The 16,686-nt window shown below is 36.0% G+C and overlaps 1 protein-coding gene across 7 annotated transcripts in view; it reads right to left on the bottom strand.

The window, feature by feature from the left end:
- Vps13a (vacuolar protein sorting 13 homolog A) overlaps positions 1-16,686 on the bottom strand; it is a 207,091-nt gene that overhangs the window by 144,606 nt on the left and 45,799 nt on the right. For all 7 annotated transcript variants that reach the window (XM_087908056.1, XM_087908058.1, XM_087908057.1 and 4 more), the window contains exons 11-19: positions 12,544-12,671; positions 12,254-12,360; positions 11,317-11,488; positions 9,175-9,237; positions 8,618-8,747; positions 7,252-7,346; positions 6,806-6,948; positions 1,031-1,217; positions 830-944 (exon numbers count right to left, since the gene is read on the bottom strand). In XM_087908056.1, the coding sequence (XP_087764182.1) occupies positions 830-944; positions 1,031-1,217; positions 6,806-6,948; positions 7,252-7,346; positions 8,618-8,747; positions 9,175-9,237; positions 11,317-11,488; positions 12,254-12,360; positions 12,544-12,671 (1,140 nt within the window). The remainder of the gene's footprint in view (positions 1-829; positions 945-1,030; positions 1,218-6,805; positions 6,949-7,251; positions 7,347-8,617; positions 8,748-9,174; positions 9,238-11,316; positions 11,489-12,253; positions 12,361-12,543; positions 12,672-16,686) is intronic.

Here is a 16,686-nt window from a genome sequence, read left to right as displayed (position 1 = left end):
GACAGAAAATTAGGTAGGCGGAGTAAACAGAACAGAATGCTGGGAAGAGGGCTATGAGGCAGAAGCCATGGAGCCAGCCACCAGGTCAGACATGCTGAATCTTTTCCGGTAAGCCACCACCTCGTGGTGCTACACAGATTATTAGAAATGGGTTAATATCAAGATATGAGAGTTAGTCAGTAACTAACTCTCTAGAGATAATGGGCCAGGCAGTGCTTAAATGAATACAATTTGTGTGTTGTTATTTCTGGGACTAAGCTAGCCCCTCACTACAACTTGTAACTACCTATCTGTTTCTATATAATAAGAGGAACTGACTGAAAACAAAAAGGCTTCATTTAATACTTTGTTTTGGGCTTCTATTACTGCATACACCAGTACATGAACTGGAATAGAATTCAGGAATTTGAACTATAAATGGAATCTGAGATTGTAGGAAAGAGTAGAAGAATAAACACAAATAAATAATAAGCAAGCAAGAAAATATATTAGCCAATTCAAACCAAAAGAGACCTTAACAATCCTTAACAACACCCTTTATTCTCCCTGAGAAGGAAGAAGATGAATTTTATTTCTCAGAATAATCTACCAAACTCTGGAATTCACTGTAAAAAGATGAAATCAGAAAGCCGACTATCATAAAGACATCTAAATAATTAAATGAAAATTTTCAGTTAACTTAAATGTGATTATTAAAGTTATGTATAAAAAGCAATTATTGTTATGTATACCTGGCAAAAGCACCGGATGAGTTTCTACTGAACCATATCCAGTCTAGAAAATCATTTAAAGAAAAATTTTAATATGTTTAATTCACAAATGACTTTACCTGTTGCTGTTTTATCTCGAAATTCTTCAAGTTTTGTCAAAGTTGCTGAAGTAAGTTGTGCTAGGCGGACGTCTTTTGGAGGTCTGAAGAACTCCACTATACTATTGACTGTCCTCTGTTAAAATAAGCACCGCCAACATAAAACACAAACTCAAAGCAAGAGAAAAAACACTGAAGCTTAATAAGACAGAAAATGCTTACTGCATCGTATATTATCTCTAAAGGCTCAGCCTCTATGATACACCTCTGAGCAACAGTTTCATCTAAAGGGTTCGTCTCAAATGTAATCTGGAAGAGTGACATATCATCCAATGAAGACAGTAGATGGGGTTTTCTTGAATTATCTGGAAGGCCAGTAATATGAAATGAATCAATTCTGGTTTCAAATCTGTATAAAAGAAAAGAACAGGAATTAGGAGTCAATATAACTTTAAATAATTTGTCAAACTGCAAAATTATGAAATATAGTAAAGATATTTTTCTTTGCATTTCCTATAACTCATATAATTTAAGAGAAAAGATACAATTCCTATGAATTTTAATAGATTACTTCACTAAGAGCCATATTCATGTTAAATTATAAATCAAAAGCTATGACAGCTAGTATTTGGTATCTTCATTTTAAGGGGCATGATGTGGGATTTACCTCTGTATGCTACGATTACAACTGATTAATAAAGAACTGCTTCGAGCCTATGGCAGGGCAGAACAGAATTAGGTGGGGAAAGCTAGGCTGTATGCTAGGAGAAAAAGGGCAGAGTCAGAGGGAAGCATGTAGCTGTGGCTGGAGACAGATGTGCTGAAACTTTGCTGGTAGGCCACGACCTTGTGGTGATGCACAGATTAATGAAGATGGGTTAAATTAAGATATAAGAGTTAGCCAAAAAGAAGCTAGAGCTAATGGGCCAAGCAGTGATTTAATTAATATGGTTTCTGTGTGATTATTTTGGGGCTAAGCAGCCAGAAACCAACAAGCGGCCTCCTTACTACAGGAACACATAACCTAAATTTCTATGGCTGTACAAGTTTGCACTCCCACCAGCAGTGAAGTCATGTTTCCCTTACTCCACTCCTCTCCAAACAAGCTGTCTTTTAGTAGTCACTTTTATTTCCCCCAACTTTTTTCCTTTTAATTTTATTTGAACAACATTTTTCCATTTATTTTACATACCAACCAGTTTCCCCTCCCTCCTCTCCTCCATCCCTTCCCCTTTCTTATATACCTTCCTCCCTATCTGCTCATCCTCCATCTCCACATGGAGGAGACCTCCATGGGCCACACCTCCCATGGGTTTGCACAAAGGATGGCACATCAAGTTGGGGCAGGACTGAGGTCCTCCCCTTATTTCAGGCAGTCTAGCATAGGGAACAGGTTACCAAAAGCTAGCTAAGTACCAGGGAGAGGTCCTGCTCTCACTGTTAGAAGTCTTACTAAGAGACCAAGCTACAGAGGGGGAGAGTAATGAAAGAGATGCCTTGATATGGGGGCGGAGGGAGCACTTAGGAGTTAGGGAAAAACATGGTACCAGGGAAACATCCAGGAATCCACAAGGATGGCCCCAGCTAAGACTCCTAGCAGTAGTGGAGAGGGGGCCTGACCTGCCAACCTGTAAACAGACTGCTGACTACCCTGATTGCCATCATGGAGCCTTCATCCAGCACCTGATGGAAACAAATGCAAAAATCCAGTCAAGAACTGGGTCAAGCTCCAGGAATCCTGTTCAGAGGAAGGAAGGGATATACGAGCCAGAGGGGTCAAGGTCACCACAGAGAACCCACAGAAACAACTAACCTGGACTCAGAGGAGTTAAGACTATGGAACATCAGCTAGGGATTCTGTACAGGACCCACCTAGGCCCTCTACATATGTGTGACAGTTCTGCAGTTTGGTCTATCTATGGGACTCTTAGCAGTAGGATCAGGGCCTGTCTCAATGCTTGAGTAAGCTTTTAAGAACCTATTCCCCATAACGGGTTATCTCATCCAGCCTTAATTCAAAGGGAGGAGCACAATCTTACCTCAACTAGATGTTATGCTTTGTTGACACCTTTGGGAGGCTTACCCCTTTCTACATAGAAACAGAAGAGGAGTGTATGGGGGGAGAGGGGCGGAAAAGAACAGGAAGAGAGAAGGGAGGAAATGTGGTCGGGATGTAAATAAATGAAAAAATTTAATAAAAACAATAAAAAGGGTAACATAAAATACTTACAGAAATATATAATATATTCAATGTACCCTCAGTTAAACAAACCTTGGATATACTAAAATGTATACACAACAAAAAGTCTAAGTAAATCAAAAGGCCAAAATTTAAAACATTTTTGCTACAAGGGACATAATAAAAAGAAAGAAAATGTACTAAATAGAAAAAAATAATATTATTTCACCTGTAAGGTTTACGGTATAGCTGAGTGGTTAAAGCACTTGCCACGCATGTCAAGTTCCCTGGATTCAATCCTTAGCACCCCCCCAAACACACACACACACACACACACACACACACACACACTGGAAGAGGTCATAGTTTAGTTGCAAAACACTTGCCTAGCATAAACATAGCCCCGAATTTGATCTCCACCAGAAAGAGAAAGAATATGAAAAAGACACACATCAAGAATGTTAAGAACAGTTAAAAACTGTTAAGAACTCAAATCAAGACCAATCAATCAAAAGAGAGAGGAAGTTTAAAGGTAATTTCTCCAAACAAGTCATGAACACGAACATAAAATAATACAGAAAAAATGTCTAAAATCATTAACCATCAATAAATAAAAATTAGTCTCACACTGAGATACCACTACCACTTTTCACTAAGATAGCATAATCAGAAGAACAGATAATAGCAAATATCATTGGAGATATGGAGAAATTTGAAATTTCATTAACTGGTAGAAGGAATAAAAAATGTGCCTGATTTGGGAAATTATCTGGTAGTTCCTCTTGATGTTCAACATTAACAGTTACTGTATAAGAAAAAAAGTCTATTTCTTGATATATAATCCCAAAATTTAAAACCCACATACAAACAAAACTTTGTCCATGTTTATATCAAATATTTCTTATAGCCAAATGATAGAAGCAACTCAATTAGTTGTCGGTTAAAAAATGGACACAAAATATGGTACTGCCAAATAATAGAATATAGACAATTTAAAAAGTTACAAATTTATTCTATATGAATGAACCCTAAAGATATCATGGTAAGTGAAAAAGAAAAAAAAAACAGTAAAGACCACATACTGAATGATTTCATATAAAATGCTCAAAAAATTCTAATTCTGTCTGTCTGTCTGTATGTGTCTGTGCTGCACACATGAACTGTGCAGCCACATGTACCTGCATGTAAAGACCAGAGGAGAACATCAGATACCTTCTTCTAATCTTTACCATACTTTAAGACAGGGTCATTCACTGACCAGCTTCTCACCACTTAGGCTATGCTGGCTGGTTAATGAGCTCCTAGGATCCACCTGCTATCTCCACTGGAGTTACAGAGACATGCATTCAACCCGATTTTTTTTTTAAGGTTCTGGGAATTAGAAATTAGGTTCCTGTGTATGCACATCAAAAGTTCTTACCCACTGAGCCATTTCTCTAACCCCAGAAATAAGAGGGGAAAAAATAAGAAACAAAAAGAAGCTAGTTGTTGGAATCATGGAAAAAGAGCCTTGGGAAGCTGGGAAGGGACTGCCAGTAAAATATATACAGTTTCCTCATGGTATGTAGTAATGTCTGGAATTATATTCAGATGGTGGCTTCATAACCTTAAACATTATCAATGCATATAACCTTAAACATTATCAATGTAAAAAATGTATATGTAATATAGTTGCAAAAGCATAATAAATTATACACTAAATAGAAAAGTTACAAGTATGTGGACGGGTTCTCAATAAAAGTATTTCTTAGAAGGGCAGTAGTGACGCACGCTTTTAATCCCAGCACTTGGGAGGCAAAGACAGGAGTTCAAGGCCAGCCTGATTTACAGAGTGAGTTCCAGGACAGGCTCAAAAAGCTTCACAGAGAAATCCTGTCTCTAAAAGCAACATCAAAAAAAAAAAATTAAAACAAAACAAAAAACTATTTCTTAAAGGTTAAAATACACCAAACATGGTGGTACATAGCAGTAATCTAGAAACTGAGAGGCTTGAGGCAGGAAGATACTGAATTCAAAGACACTATCTCAAAACCAAGAGGGTAAGGAAGAGAATGGGGAGAAAGAGTGACAAGGAGAAGAGTGCTTTTAAAAAAAAGAGAGACTAAATAAAAGTCATTTTTTGTAGAAAATGAAGGAAGCCTTTAAAGTGTGAAGCCCTGAATGAATGTGTGTTGTTGACATGACCAGCCCTGTCAAAGACTTTAGCCTCAATCCACGGGAAAATGGCAAAACCCATTGCTCCCTCACCTGGGATGGGGGGCAGCTGAGGCTCAGAAAGCCTCCCTCTGCTCCATGTTCTGATTCTTTCTCCCCTTGTATTTAGAGTCTGCAGACTACTCCCCTACAGTGACTGCCCCTCTAAGATTAGCTAAACCTGCCTCCTTATTCCGCCACATATGGTTAACCCTACCTCTTTGTTCAACTGTATGCAATAATCCTCCCACCCACCCCCACCCCTGCCTCTCTGTTCAAGCTGCACTAAGCTTCCGGAATGCTGCAGTTTCTCCCCAGCTTGTGTCTGTCATTTCTTCATCCCCTCACCACCCCAGTCAGGACTGTCCCTGGCGCTGTACTAGAAATAGCAACATTTGTTGTTTCTTTCTGTATGGTCAAATACACTTTTTAATTTTTCTTTAGTATTTTTCTGTTTATTCACATATTACTTTCTACTGAATACATTAATAATTCCAAAAAAATTATATGGTACAGGGGGAGGTCTAAGTTCTTAAACACACAAAGAGTGCATTAAATCACCACACCAAAGACTACAAAGTCTGCAACCTAAACTCCAACCTTAAAGTGAAACTTAAAGACAAAAGCTGAAACACTGTCCACCTTGTTGTTTTGAGACAAGGTCTCACTGGCACCAAGGGCTCACCAATTCAACAGGGCTGGATGGACAATGAGTTTCAGGGCTCCTCCTGTCTCCACTTGCCCAGAACTATGATTACAGGCTGTCACTACCACACCTGGCTTTCTACAAGGGTTTTGGGAATCAAACTCTGGTCCTCATGCTTGTGTAGCAAGCACTTTACCAATTAAGCTCTTTCTCCAGTACCACCTACCAAGTTCGCTGTTGTTTTCTGTGTTTTTAAAATTGCTGACCAGTTTGAAAACTTTGTTACTGGCATAGTGAAGTCATATCCTACACAAAATGTTTCAAAGTTAACCTATAACTAAAATACTCATGTTGTTGAAACAAGCCTTCAAAAATCTAAATGTTTCCACAAAATAAGCATTTTTTTCTGTTTAAACACCAGAACTATTTCAATGGGCCAGGATGCTTGCAGTACAAAATACATGTGAAAACCCTGATAAGCTGAACAAAGACATGGATAAGGCCTCGGCTCCAGCCTAGAAGTTTTTGACTACATTCTTGTCACATTCTAGTCACTAAAAGAGCACATGACATAACTGTCATTTAAAGTCACCACTGTACCACCTGTCAATTGATCCAAGGAAGAAAACTTGTACTCCTGAGTTTTACAAAATGGGCCTTCTCCCCTGTCATATGATATGGGCTGACAGAGAGAAAGAGAGAGATTTTTGAGGGATTTTTGAATATTTCTGTTTAGACAATGTGGACTCTGGGGAACTGGATCCAGATCTAAGCGTAAATTTATACTTTATAAATTCCTCACATATATAGTCTAAAGGTAATAGTACACAATATTTTTAGTGTACCTGTGTTTTTACAGCACTCTATCACACTAAGTCAGGTATGGAATTTTCCTTCAAGAGTCAAAGCATTGAAATTCAGTATTTCAGATTCAGATTAGTGTTATTTAACCTGTGAAAGAAAATAAATTTATACTTACTTTATGGCTTGTGCTCCTGGCCTTTGCACAATCGAAGTACTAAGTCCTTCTACTATAATGTTTACCAGCTCCGGTTTTTGGTGATTTTCTCTTAGAATAACAGACATACTTTTCAAGTGAACAAAAAGCTTCAAGGCTTCAAACTAGAGAATATCCAGAATAAAATAGAAGTGAGGATGGGCTATCTATAAACAAACAATCTTATGTAATTCCTTTATTTACAAAGTCAAAGATACTTTCAAAACAAGCCTTTATTTGCCAAAAAATCACTGCAATAACTCAAAAATTATAAAAAACACTTTTATTCATATTTCTGGAATTAAGATAAATGCTCTATTTATAGACTCCCAAAAAGGTCACAGAAAAAAATAGCAATACAAAATTTCTGAACGAATTACAGCAGGCATATCTAACATTAAAAGATATAAAGCATGAAAATATCTTACTGTTTTTGGCAAGGTTGGATCAACTGCTGTTTCACTATAACCAATTGCTTCATAAAGCAAAACTTTTTCTTCAGGTGTCAACATTTCTTCAAGAACTATAAATCATAAATAAATGTTTTATGGTCTTGCTACTAACAATGTAAAACAAAATTTACCTGGCTTTATAGAAAAACAAAAAGAAATAGTTGTTTTGTTTTATTTAGTGTGTATATGTACACGTTATGTGGAGATATGTGTATAAAGTGTTATATGGAGGTAAGATGACAATTTTGAGAAGCTGATTCTGTGCTACTACATGGGACCCAACACTCAAATTCAGATCACCAAATGGGAAAACAAAAACCACTCAGACATCTTGCCAGCCCACAAATGTTATTATTATTGTAATATCTTTTACAAGTATTATTAGATACGTGTTGGCAGTTTTAGAAATGATCCTTAAATAAGTTACTAACCAAAACTTTGATGATATAATTTTTTCAGTCTCTGTAATAAGCAAGAATTTACTGGCATTATGTTAATAAGTATAAATAGATATACTATCCTAATTTTCTCTCAATTTACAGATGGATAAAACAGATTTAACACACCCAACTTAGTCACACTACCAAAAAGTGATAAATCCAAAATATATCATATGTCCAGTCCCTAACCCTCCAAGACTTATGATCTTTATTATTTGGGTGAAAACCAAATGTGTTGACTGGGCACAGTAGCAGCTATCTGTAATCCCCAGTTATGCATGGTCAGAGTCAGAAAGACAGGAGATTAAACTAAGCTGTGGCAACACAGAGAGATCTCACAGGGGAGGGAGAGGGAGAGGGAGGAGAGGGGGAGGAGGAGGGGGAGGGGGAGGGGGAGAGGGAGGGAGGGAGAGAGGGAGAGGGAGAGAGGGACAGGGAGAGAGGGAGAAAAGCCTGTTTGCTTACAACATTAAGGGCTGAGGCAACAACACAAAGGTACAATGTATGCCTGTATATAAGCAAAGTCTTGGGCTTATGCCACAGCACATACACACATACATGCTCCAAAAAGAGAAGAAGAGAAAAAAACTTTCTAATAAGCAACTTCAAGAAAAATCTCCAGTGGCATAAAGCATTCTGTGATTTATATTTACCTATTACTATGCCACATGTGCTACACACTGAGTGCTCCCAGTGTAAAGCGCCTCTGTACCAACAGGAGAGTTGCTTGAACTATTTATATTACTTGAAAATAATATTAATCTTATAATTTTGATAATAAATTAAACAATTTATTGTTATGAATACACTTACAACACCTGTTTTAATTAGAAAAAAATTAAAAACTTAATGACTATGCACTTGCTGATTAACTATACTAATGTAAAATGAAATGAACATACTTCCAGGTTTAACTTCTAGTTGTTGTTTATCATTTGATTCTGACCAAGTCCACAGCCAGCTAAACCATCCTGCATTATCCTCTGGATCTTTTACTCCTTCTTTGTAAATCTTGTATCCAGCTTTCTTTACCTAAAATAAGTTTTCCCATAGATGACAAATTATTCTTGTTTTAGTAATCGAAAAAATGGAGGCAGGGTATTTCTAAAATAAATCTCCTTTGAATTTGAATAAATGTAAACAAAATCACATACTAACAACATAACATGGTAACTGTAACATTTACCAAACAAGACTTTGGAATAACATATGAATCTCCTTGTGGCCTAGGATACATAGGTTGCATCTACATATGAACTCTGAAATTTTCATAGGATCAATTTCTTACAAATAATTTCATCTTAACACATTAAGCAAGTATTACAAAAACTTATATCAAATCTTCTAAACACACAAAAACACAATTGAAATCTTAATAAAACAGTATTTTGCACAAACTGATAATATTACCTCTCATATCGACAGTATTTTTATTAATCTAATGGTAATCTGAAATTACCTCAACTTCTGCCTGTTGTCTAGCTATGGTTATATTAAAAACATCCAAGGTTTTCTCCAACTCCTGAAAATGTAAATAAAACAAGTGTTACATATTAAACTTCAGAATATAAGCTACTACACTAAGAAAATGCAGTGTGAAACAAAAAATAGAACTTCATCAATATGTCCTCTCTTACATTCCGGGATGCAGTGTTTTCTTACATAAACAAACACACATACAGGAGCTTGGAAATTAGAGCAGAACGACTTGTAAACAGAGAAATCATCCCTATCATGAATATAGTTATAATCTCTATAAATAGAGATACATTCAAAAACATACATACATGCACTGTTTAAAATGTCTTTCATCGGAGGTTTTAATTACAAATAAAAATAAACACATCAAGATCATTTTAACTAATACTGTGACAAAGCCTTCATCTTATAGAAATAGTTTATATCTATGAAGATAATTTCAAGAAGGCTTACAAGTACTTGAAATCTGTTAAAAACTACTCTTAACTTCTCTTTTCAAATTGTTACAGTTATGGACACAAACCGAGAAAAGTTACAATGCTAACACATCTGTGCCTTCCCATGATTACTTTCAAGTTTTAGGTTCAAATTTTCTCCACCAAAAGAAGCAACTACGACTTACTATTATTCTAGAAAACAGCATTACTTGGAATTGTGCTACCCAGTATACTTAGAGAATTCCGGTTAAGACCATAACTAAGTAATGAAATATGAAACCAACTGAAAGGTCCCTAGACCCAAAAATTCCTCATTACTTCTTGTCTTCAGTTAGTCATCTGCCTTAAAACTGAAAGAAAAATGTAAAGTTTCAATCTTTTCAGAATTTTCCATTGAAAATTCTAGACTCTAAATGGCTACACTACTTTCAAGAAGCTAGTTACAGGAGGGGAGGAGAGAAAAATGTATAGCTCAAAAGTATATTTTACCTGTTTTTTAAAAAGTTCCTTTTAGATTATGCCATAAGGCTAAAAAGATAAGAGCAATACAAAAGTAATATTGATGTGGGATGTCCTTCAGTATACGTGTTGCTTTTTTTTGGCTAATGAATAGCACTGTTTCAGCCAATAGCTTAGTAAAGTAAAGCCAGGTGAGAAATCTGAATAGATATACAAAGAGAGTAGATGAAGTCATAGAGACACCATGTAGCAGCCTAAGGAAAGATGCCGGAATGCCGGAACCTTACCAGTTGGCCACAGTCTTGTGGTAATGTATAGATTAATGGAAATGGGTTAATTTAAGATATAAGAATTAATTAATAAGAAGCCTGAATTAATAAGCCAAACAGTGTTATAATTAATATAGTTTCTGTGTGATTACTCGGGTTTAGGTGGCCTGGAAACAGGAGCAGTCTCAGCTTACATATTATAATTCAAGGCATATAATTAAACATGCTGCTGTTAAAGACTATAGGTACCACAAAATTAAGATACAAATTATTTGTACAGGCAGGAAATCAGGAAAGTTCATGTAAGGATGGCAGACTAAGGTAGAAGTACAGAAAGAGACCAGGACAGGTGGCTGAGCAGGGTTACACAGGCAGAGATTAAAAAGGAGCTTACACATACAGAAGAAACTCCACTAATACACAGTAAGACAATAACAACAGAAATATCATCTACCAGATCATCAACAGAGAAGTTTAGAAGTGATATGGCAATCACTTCTGAGACTTACAAAAGAAATATCATGAAACTTCATATGTTTATGGTGTATATAAACCCAAATCCTTTTGAACTGAAAATAATATAAATTTCAAAAGCACAGTGAATAATGTCACCAGGTCTTTTATTATACAGCTAAAAAGCAAAAGCCCCAAAACACCCAAATAAGAGAGAAAGAATATAGTCAGTAAAAAGCAGACTAGGTAATTAAAATGTAGCAATCACTAAAAACTGGGAAGGGCCATAGAGCCGGCTCAGCACCTGAGTGCACTTGCCACCAAGCCTGACTACCTGAACTTACATAATGGTTAAGGCGAAATGGACTCTGAGGAGTCCTTTCACCCCCCCTTCACACACCACAGTGAGCATGCACACACAGACACAAATAAATGTTATAAAAAAAAACACTAAGGAGAAATTATGCACAGTAAAGTATTCAATGATTGTTTTAAAATGCTAACCTCCAAAGACATGAGAATTTCAGGAGATGGCTTCTTACTTGTTAACTTTTTCTTATAAAATTCTCTATATTGTTTCATTTTTTGTCTATGGTCTCTAATATGCTTCCAAGACCACATCCGTAAACGAGGACAAACATTTACTTCAAGAATACCATGTATAGCATAAGCCCACCTATTTAAAAAAAAAAAAAAGACCCCGTACTTACACCCAGATCAACAATACCAAAAACTAAATTTATTTTCTCTAACATAAGTAACAACAAGACTATTAAAACAGCATTCTACCAGAACACTCTATTTATAGCAACATTCCACTAATTACTATAGCTTGCAACAATAAAATAAACAAAACAATTTTGTTAAACAATTAGTTTTGCACAACTTAATGCATAATTGGAAAACTAGTCAATAATTATAGAAATAGTTACTTTAAAATGTTCTACAAGTCATAGAAATTAAACTACAACTTAGCAAAGAACAGCAAAATTTTTAAATTTAAAAATGGGATTACATGGATAAACCTCCCAGAACCATCTCAGTTACTAATATTCAAGCTGAGTTAATACAGCTCTAATGAGTCAAATGGAAATCTGGGGGGGAGGGGAGAAGGCAGGGGCTGGTGGTGAGGGGGTGGAGCACTGCCAGAAAAACCAAGGAAAGTTTAATTATTTCAAATATACTGATTCTTCTAGAGTACACGAAAACTACAGTATTTTAAGATTTTTAGTTGCAAATTATTTTAAAGAATTTCTTGAGTCAATTCATTAACACATAAAGGGAGCAATATATATTCCTAGACTCAAATCAGTTTGTACCAAATCTTAGAATAACTTTTAAAAAACATAGTTAATTTAGTTTTGTGAAACGTTCTTAAATATTAGAAATAATAAAATTAGTTAACGTTTTTTAAAACTTTCAAAACAACTGAGGCATTCACCATTCTTTGGCATGGTAGTGAAGAGGCACGCTGGGCTTGAACTTTCTGTAGGGCTGGTTTTGTGTCATCATGTCAATGGACTCGAGGAGCTCCATGAGGCTGAAATACTAGAGAAGCAGAGTTACAGCTTTCAGATGTTTCAGGGTTCCTATTCACTACTGAAGGCAAAGGTTAAATTGTCGAGTCTTAAAAGGAATATGTATGTGACTGAATTTCAGAAAACACTTAAATCTTAACTTTGTTTTTATCAAACAATAACTAACAATCTAAATGTCATCAAAGAAAATCACCTGTGGTTTATTAAACTCAATCACTATGGTATGTAGCTCAACATCCAGGTTTATTTTGGGGTCAGAAAAGTCAAAATCTGATCGCCGGTTCATCTGAAGCTTGGCATTAGCAGATATAGGTCGAAAAACTGAAAAATAATACAAATTGAAAAACAATTAGAGTTCCAGTTCAACCATCCTAGCACTAAGGAGATCAGCTAGAAATGCTCCTTTGACCTCTTTAACAATCTCTCCACAGTCCTACATAGGAACACTGCTGAGAGTCTGCTTAGACAAACTCTTCATCAATTAGTAGAGAAGGAACAATTTTAATTCTAGATTTAATTTAATTTTAAAGAATATTAGAAATGTTAAGATTATATTTATCATTGATTCCATTTTATGATCTTTCTCTATAAACTAGTCCTCCTTTCAATTTGCATAAATAGATGGCAGAATAGGAATTTGCCCAGGATCCTCTTCTTGGATCAAATGAGAGCAGCAAAAGTAGTAAGTGTGCAGAGGGAGAGCAGTGAGAGCATAATCTACACGAGGAGAAACTACTGAGTCAGAATCTAAATTGTATATGAATGTAATATGCTTGTATCAGCCACCTCTAGGACATATTTTAGACAATAAACATAAATATTGTTGAAAAATAATTCAATATTTGAACTTTTGGACCTAGAAAAAAAAAATCACTGATCTGACACCTCCCCACCACCCTTCACTTTTGACTTGTGTCCTTACACTGCTAAAATTAATGTTTATTTATTTCTTCCTTGTTTTTAATAGATATAAATATAAAAGTTACAGATACTAATAGAATCCACGTGCTGTTCTCATTCATGTATACATTGTAATTATATATTGGTATAATAATTTAAAATTTCAATGTATTTCTCCTTGCTTTTAAAAGAATTGTTTGGGGGGGTTGAGAATGCTCATTGAGGCTGAGAGAGAACATCACATCCTCTAGAGATGGAATTAGAGGAATTTGTAAGGCGCCCCTCATGGGTGCTAGAATCCAAACTCGAGTCGTCATGACTAAACAGCAAGCATTCTCACCCAGGCTGTCTAGCCTCACTTTTTAGCTTCTGAAACACGCACGCTGTTAACTACAATTAGTCTACTGCGGTGCTGCACTCCAGATCTTCTCGCTCCAGCTAGATGTAACTTCACACCCAATGATGATCCTTTCCTCATTTCTTCTCCAATTCCACATTCTTATCCATTATTTTAACTATTCCCTCAACAAGTTTGCCCTTTTAATACAGCAGTACTTGCTCAGCAAAACCCAACTGCAATTGGGTTTAAGGTTGACTTACTTGTTTCTATTGGCACTGACCAAATTCATACTATAGCCTGTTCCTGGTGGTCAGTTATCCAAGAATGAATTTTTTACTTTTCAAAGATTGATTAGAAAAAAAAAAAAAACCAAACATACAAAAAAAAAAAAAAACAAAGTATGTATCAGATTATCTACAGCCTGCAAAGGCAAAATATCTGACTATATGGCCCTTTTGTGTGTCTAACCTACTCTAGGCACAATGGTTTTCAAACCTGAGAACTCATCAGAATCACCCGCAGTGCTTATTATTACACTCTCTAGTGCTAGGAGAGTCAGATGCAAAAGGCCTTGGAAAGACTTAGAAATGTGCACTTCAAACAACCTTCCAAGTGTTGATAAGGCTGCTAGTCTGAACCATACTTCAAAACAATACTGGCTTAAGTCCACTCTCTCTTCTACACCACTATTTCATAGCTTCTCTCTTCAAAAGCTTACAGTACCTAAGATATTTAAAAATGTTTGCATACATACCCTGAAAAGAAACTGCATTAATTCCTATTACCTTCCCTACTAATACAGTTAATACCAAGACTCTTCTCTTACAACAAAACTGTCTTAAAAATGAACTGATTATGTCCTGTCCTTAAGAAAACTCTAGACCATACAACAGATGCCAACCCTTTCCCCCACATCAATCCAGAAATCCAAATCTCTTGCATCATTAATTTTTCATGTTCTACTGGATCATGCCCACCTTAGCAAATAAAAAGTATATTTCTCCCATTAAGTAGATGAGAGGAGAGGAAGTAGACTTGTAAGGGAGAATAACTCAAACCAGTTCTCCTTGCCTTCCTACAAATATGCAGCTATCAACTTATGAACACCAAATTCACTTTCCAAAGCTTGCTTTAAAAAGAAAAACAAAACAAGCATAGTTTTAGGCCACTACTATTTTAGTATTTTTCCATTTTAGCATTTTGGCCAATGCTATGTTAAGAGAATTGATAAGAGGGAATTACACAGTCAGGTCCCGCAATGTACTCATGTAACAGACTCAGACAGAGGCAAAGTTCACTAACATTTAGCCCTGATCTAAGATGGCTTCTCCTGCATCCAGTTACTACTGCACAGAGGACTTCCTCAACATCAGTCTTTTGTACTGCACAACAGTTAAGGACAGTCAGCAAACACCTTGCCCCAGGACCCTGTTAACGTTGAGCACAGACAGGGAGATACAGTTCCACGAGTCTCATCAGTCACAGAGTTGGATTTCCAACAAGCTTTGCTAATACAATAATAGAGACATTTTGAACCTTAACCATGTTCATCTCACTTCACCAAGGTCTGGGTTTTAGTCACACGAGAGCAAGGGTCTTTTTTTAGAACCTTATCCTTAGCGCAAACATAGGGTTCATCCTTTCATCTTACTAGTCTACTTTTCACCTGTCAATCCTATTAGTCCAATATTCTTCTACAGTTACTAAGTATTTTCTTTCTTCAATGGACTCTAAAACACAGAAAATGTAAGTCAAATCTAAATATATCATAAACATGATACAGAGTTATCAGACCTAATATTTCCTCTGAGAAGGAATTAAAAATAAAACCAACTTCAAAAGAATGAAAATAAGATTTTGGTACAAAGGACTGGGCATGTAGCTCAGTAAAAGAGTGACTGCCTGGGATCAATCCCCATCACTGAAACAAACAAAAAAGAGAAACAAGGACAATAACAAAAACTGCCAAAATTGGCAGAAGAGCCATTTAAGGAAATTATAAAAAGGTTAAATAGCACACATAACATATAGAAATACATAAAGGAAACTTTCAGTGATGCCAAGAAAACTTTAAAGAAGAATATTCTATGCCTTATAATGTCAGGAAGCCAAATTCAAGACCTAAATTAAGCATCAGCAGTTGATGTTTATTGAGTATTCTCAAGGCTAAAATACGTTTTTAAAATTGTTCCTTTCTTCTATATTTTAGTAATTATCTTGACATTATAAAGTTAATATATAGGCCAGACACATAGGTGAATGCATTTAAGCCCAGCATTTGGGAGGCAGAGTCACGAGAATGTATCAACTGAACTACAGTTTGATATCAGCCTGAACTACACAGTGAGTTCCAGGTCAGCCAGGGCTACATAGTAGGAGTTAACACAGTGGGGACTGAGGCCTGGGGGTAATATTAGCTCACTTAAAATAACTCAACAGTAAAAGAGAAAGTTTTTAAGTTCCTGCCTTTAATCTCAGCATTTCGGAAAGGCAGAAAGATCGCTTTAAATTTGAGGCAAGCCTGGGCTACTAATGTGACGTCTGTCTCAACAACAAGAACAAAAAATATTTGGACACTTTATAAACAGAAAGATCATACCACTATGGTTATACCATCTAGCGATATTAAACTGTACTTGTGATTCTGAAACATCTTAATAAACATCACTATAGCTGGACTTGGGAGGCAGACAGGCAGATCTCTGTGAACTCGAGATCAGCCTGGTCTACAGAGTGAGTTCAGGATAGGCCCCAAAGTTACAGAGAAACTGTGTCTTGAAAAACCAAATTGATAATGAAGTTTTTTGGGTTTTTGTTTTTTTTTTTTTTTTTTGGTTTTTCGAGATATGGTTTCTCTGTGTAACAGCCCTAGCTGTTCTGGAACTCACTTTATCGAACAGGCTGGACTCAAACTCACAGAGATCCACCTGCCTCTGTCTCCTGAGTGCTGGGATTAAAAACGTGTACCACCACCACCTGACATAATCCTTCAACTTTAATACAATTCACTAACATTCTTTTTTGCTAGACATTTTTCCTATTGTTTTGAAATGTAATCAGAAAGTCCAACAATAAAAATTATGTTAAAAAGGTATA

This window comes from Myodes glareolus, chromosome 7 (assembly GCF_982192425.1).
Source record: "Myodes glareolus chromosome 7, mMyoGla1.1, whole genome shotgun sequence".
Taxonomy (NCBI): domain Eukaryota; kingdom Metazoa; phylum Chordata; class Mammalia; order Rodentia; family Cricetidae; genus Myodes; species Myodes glareolus.
This window is presented reverse-complemented; position numbering and strand designations above follow the sequence as displayed.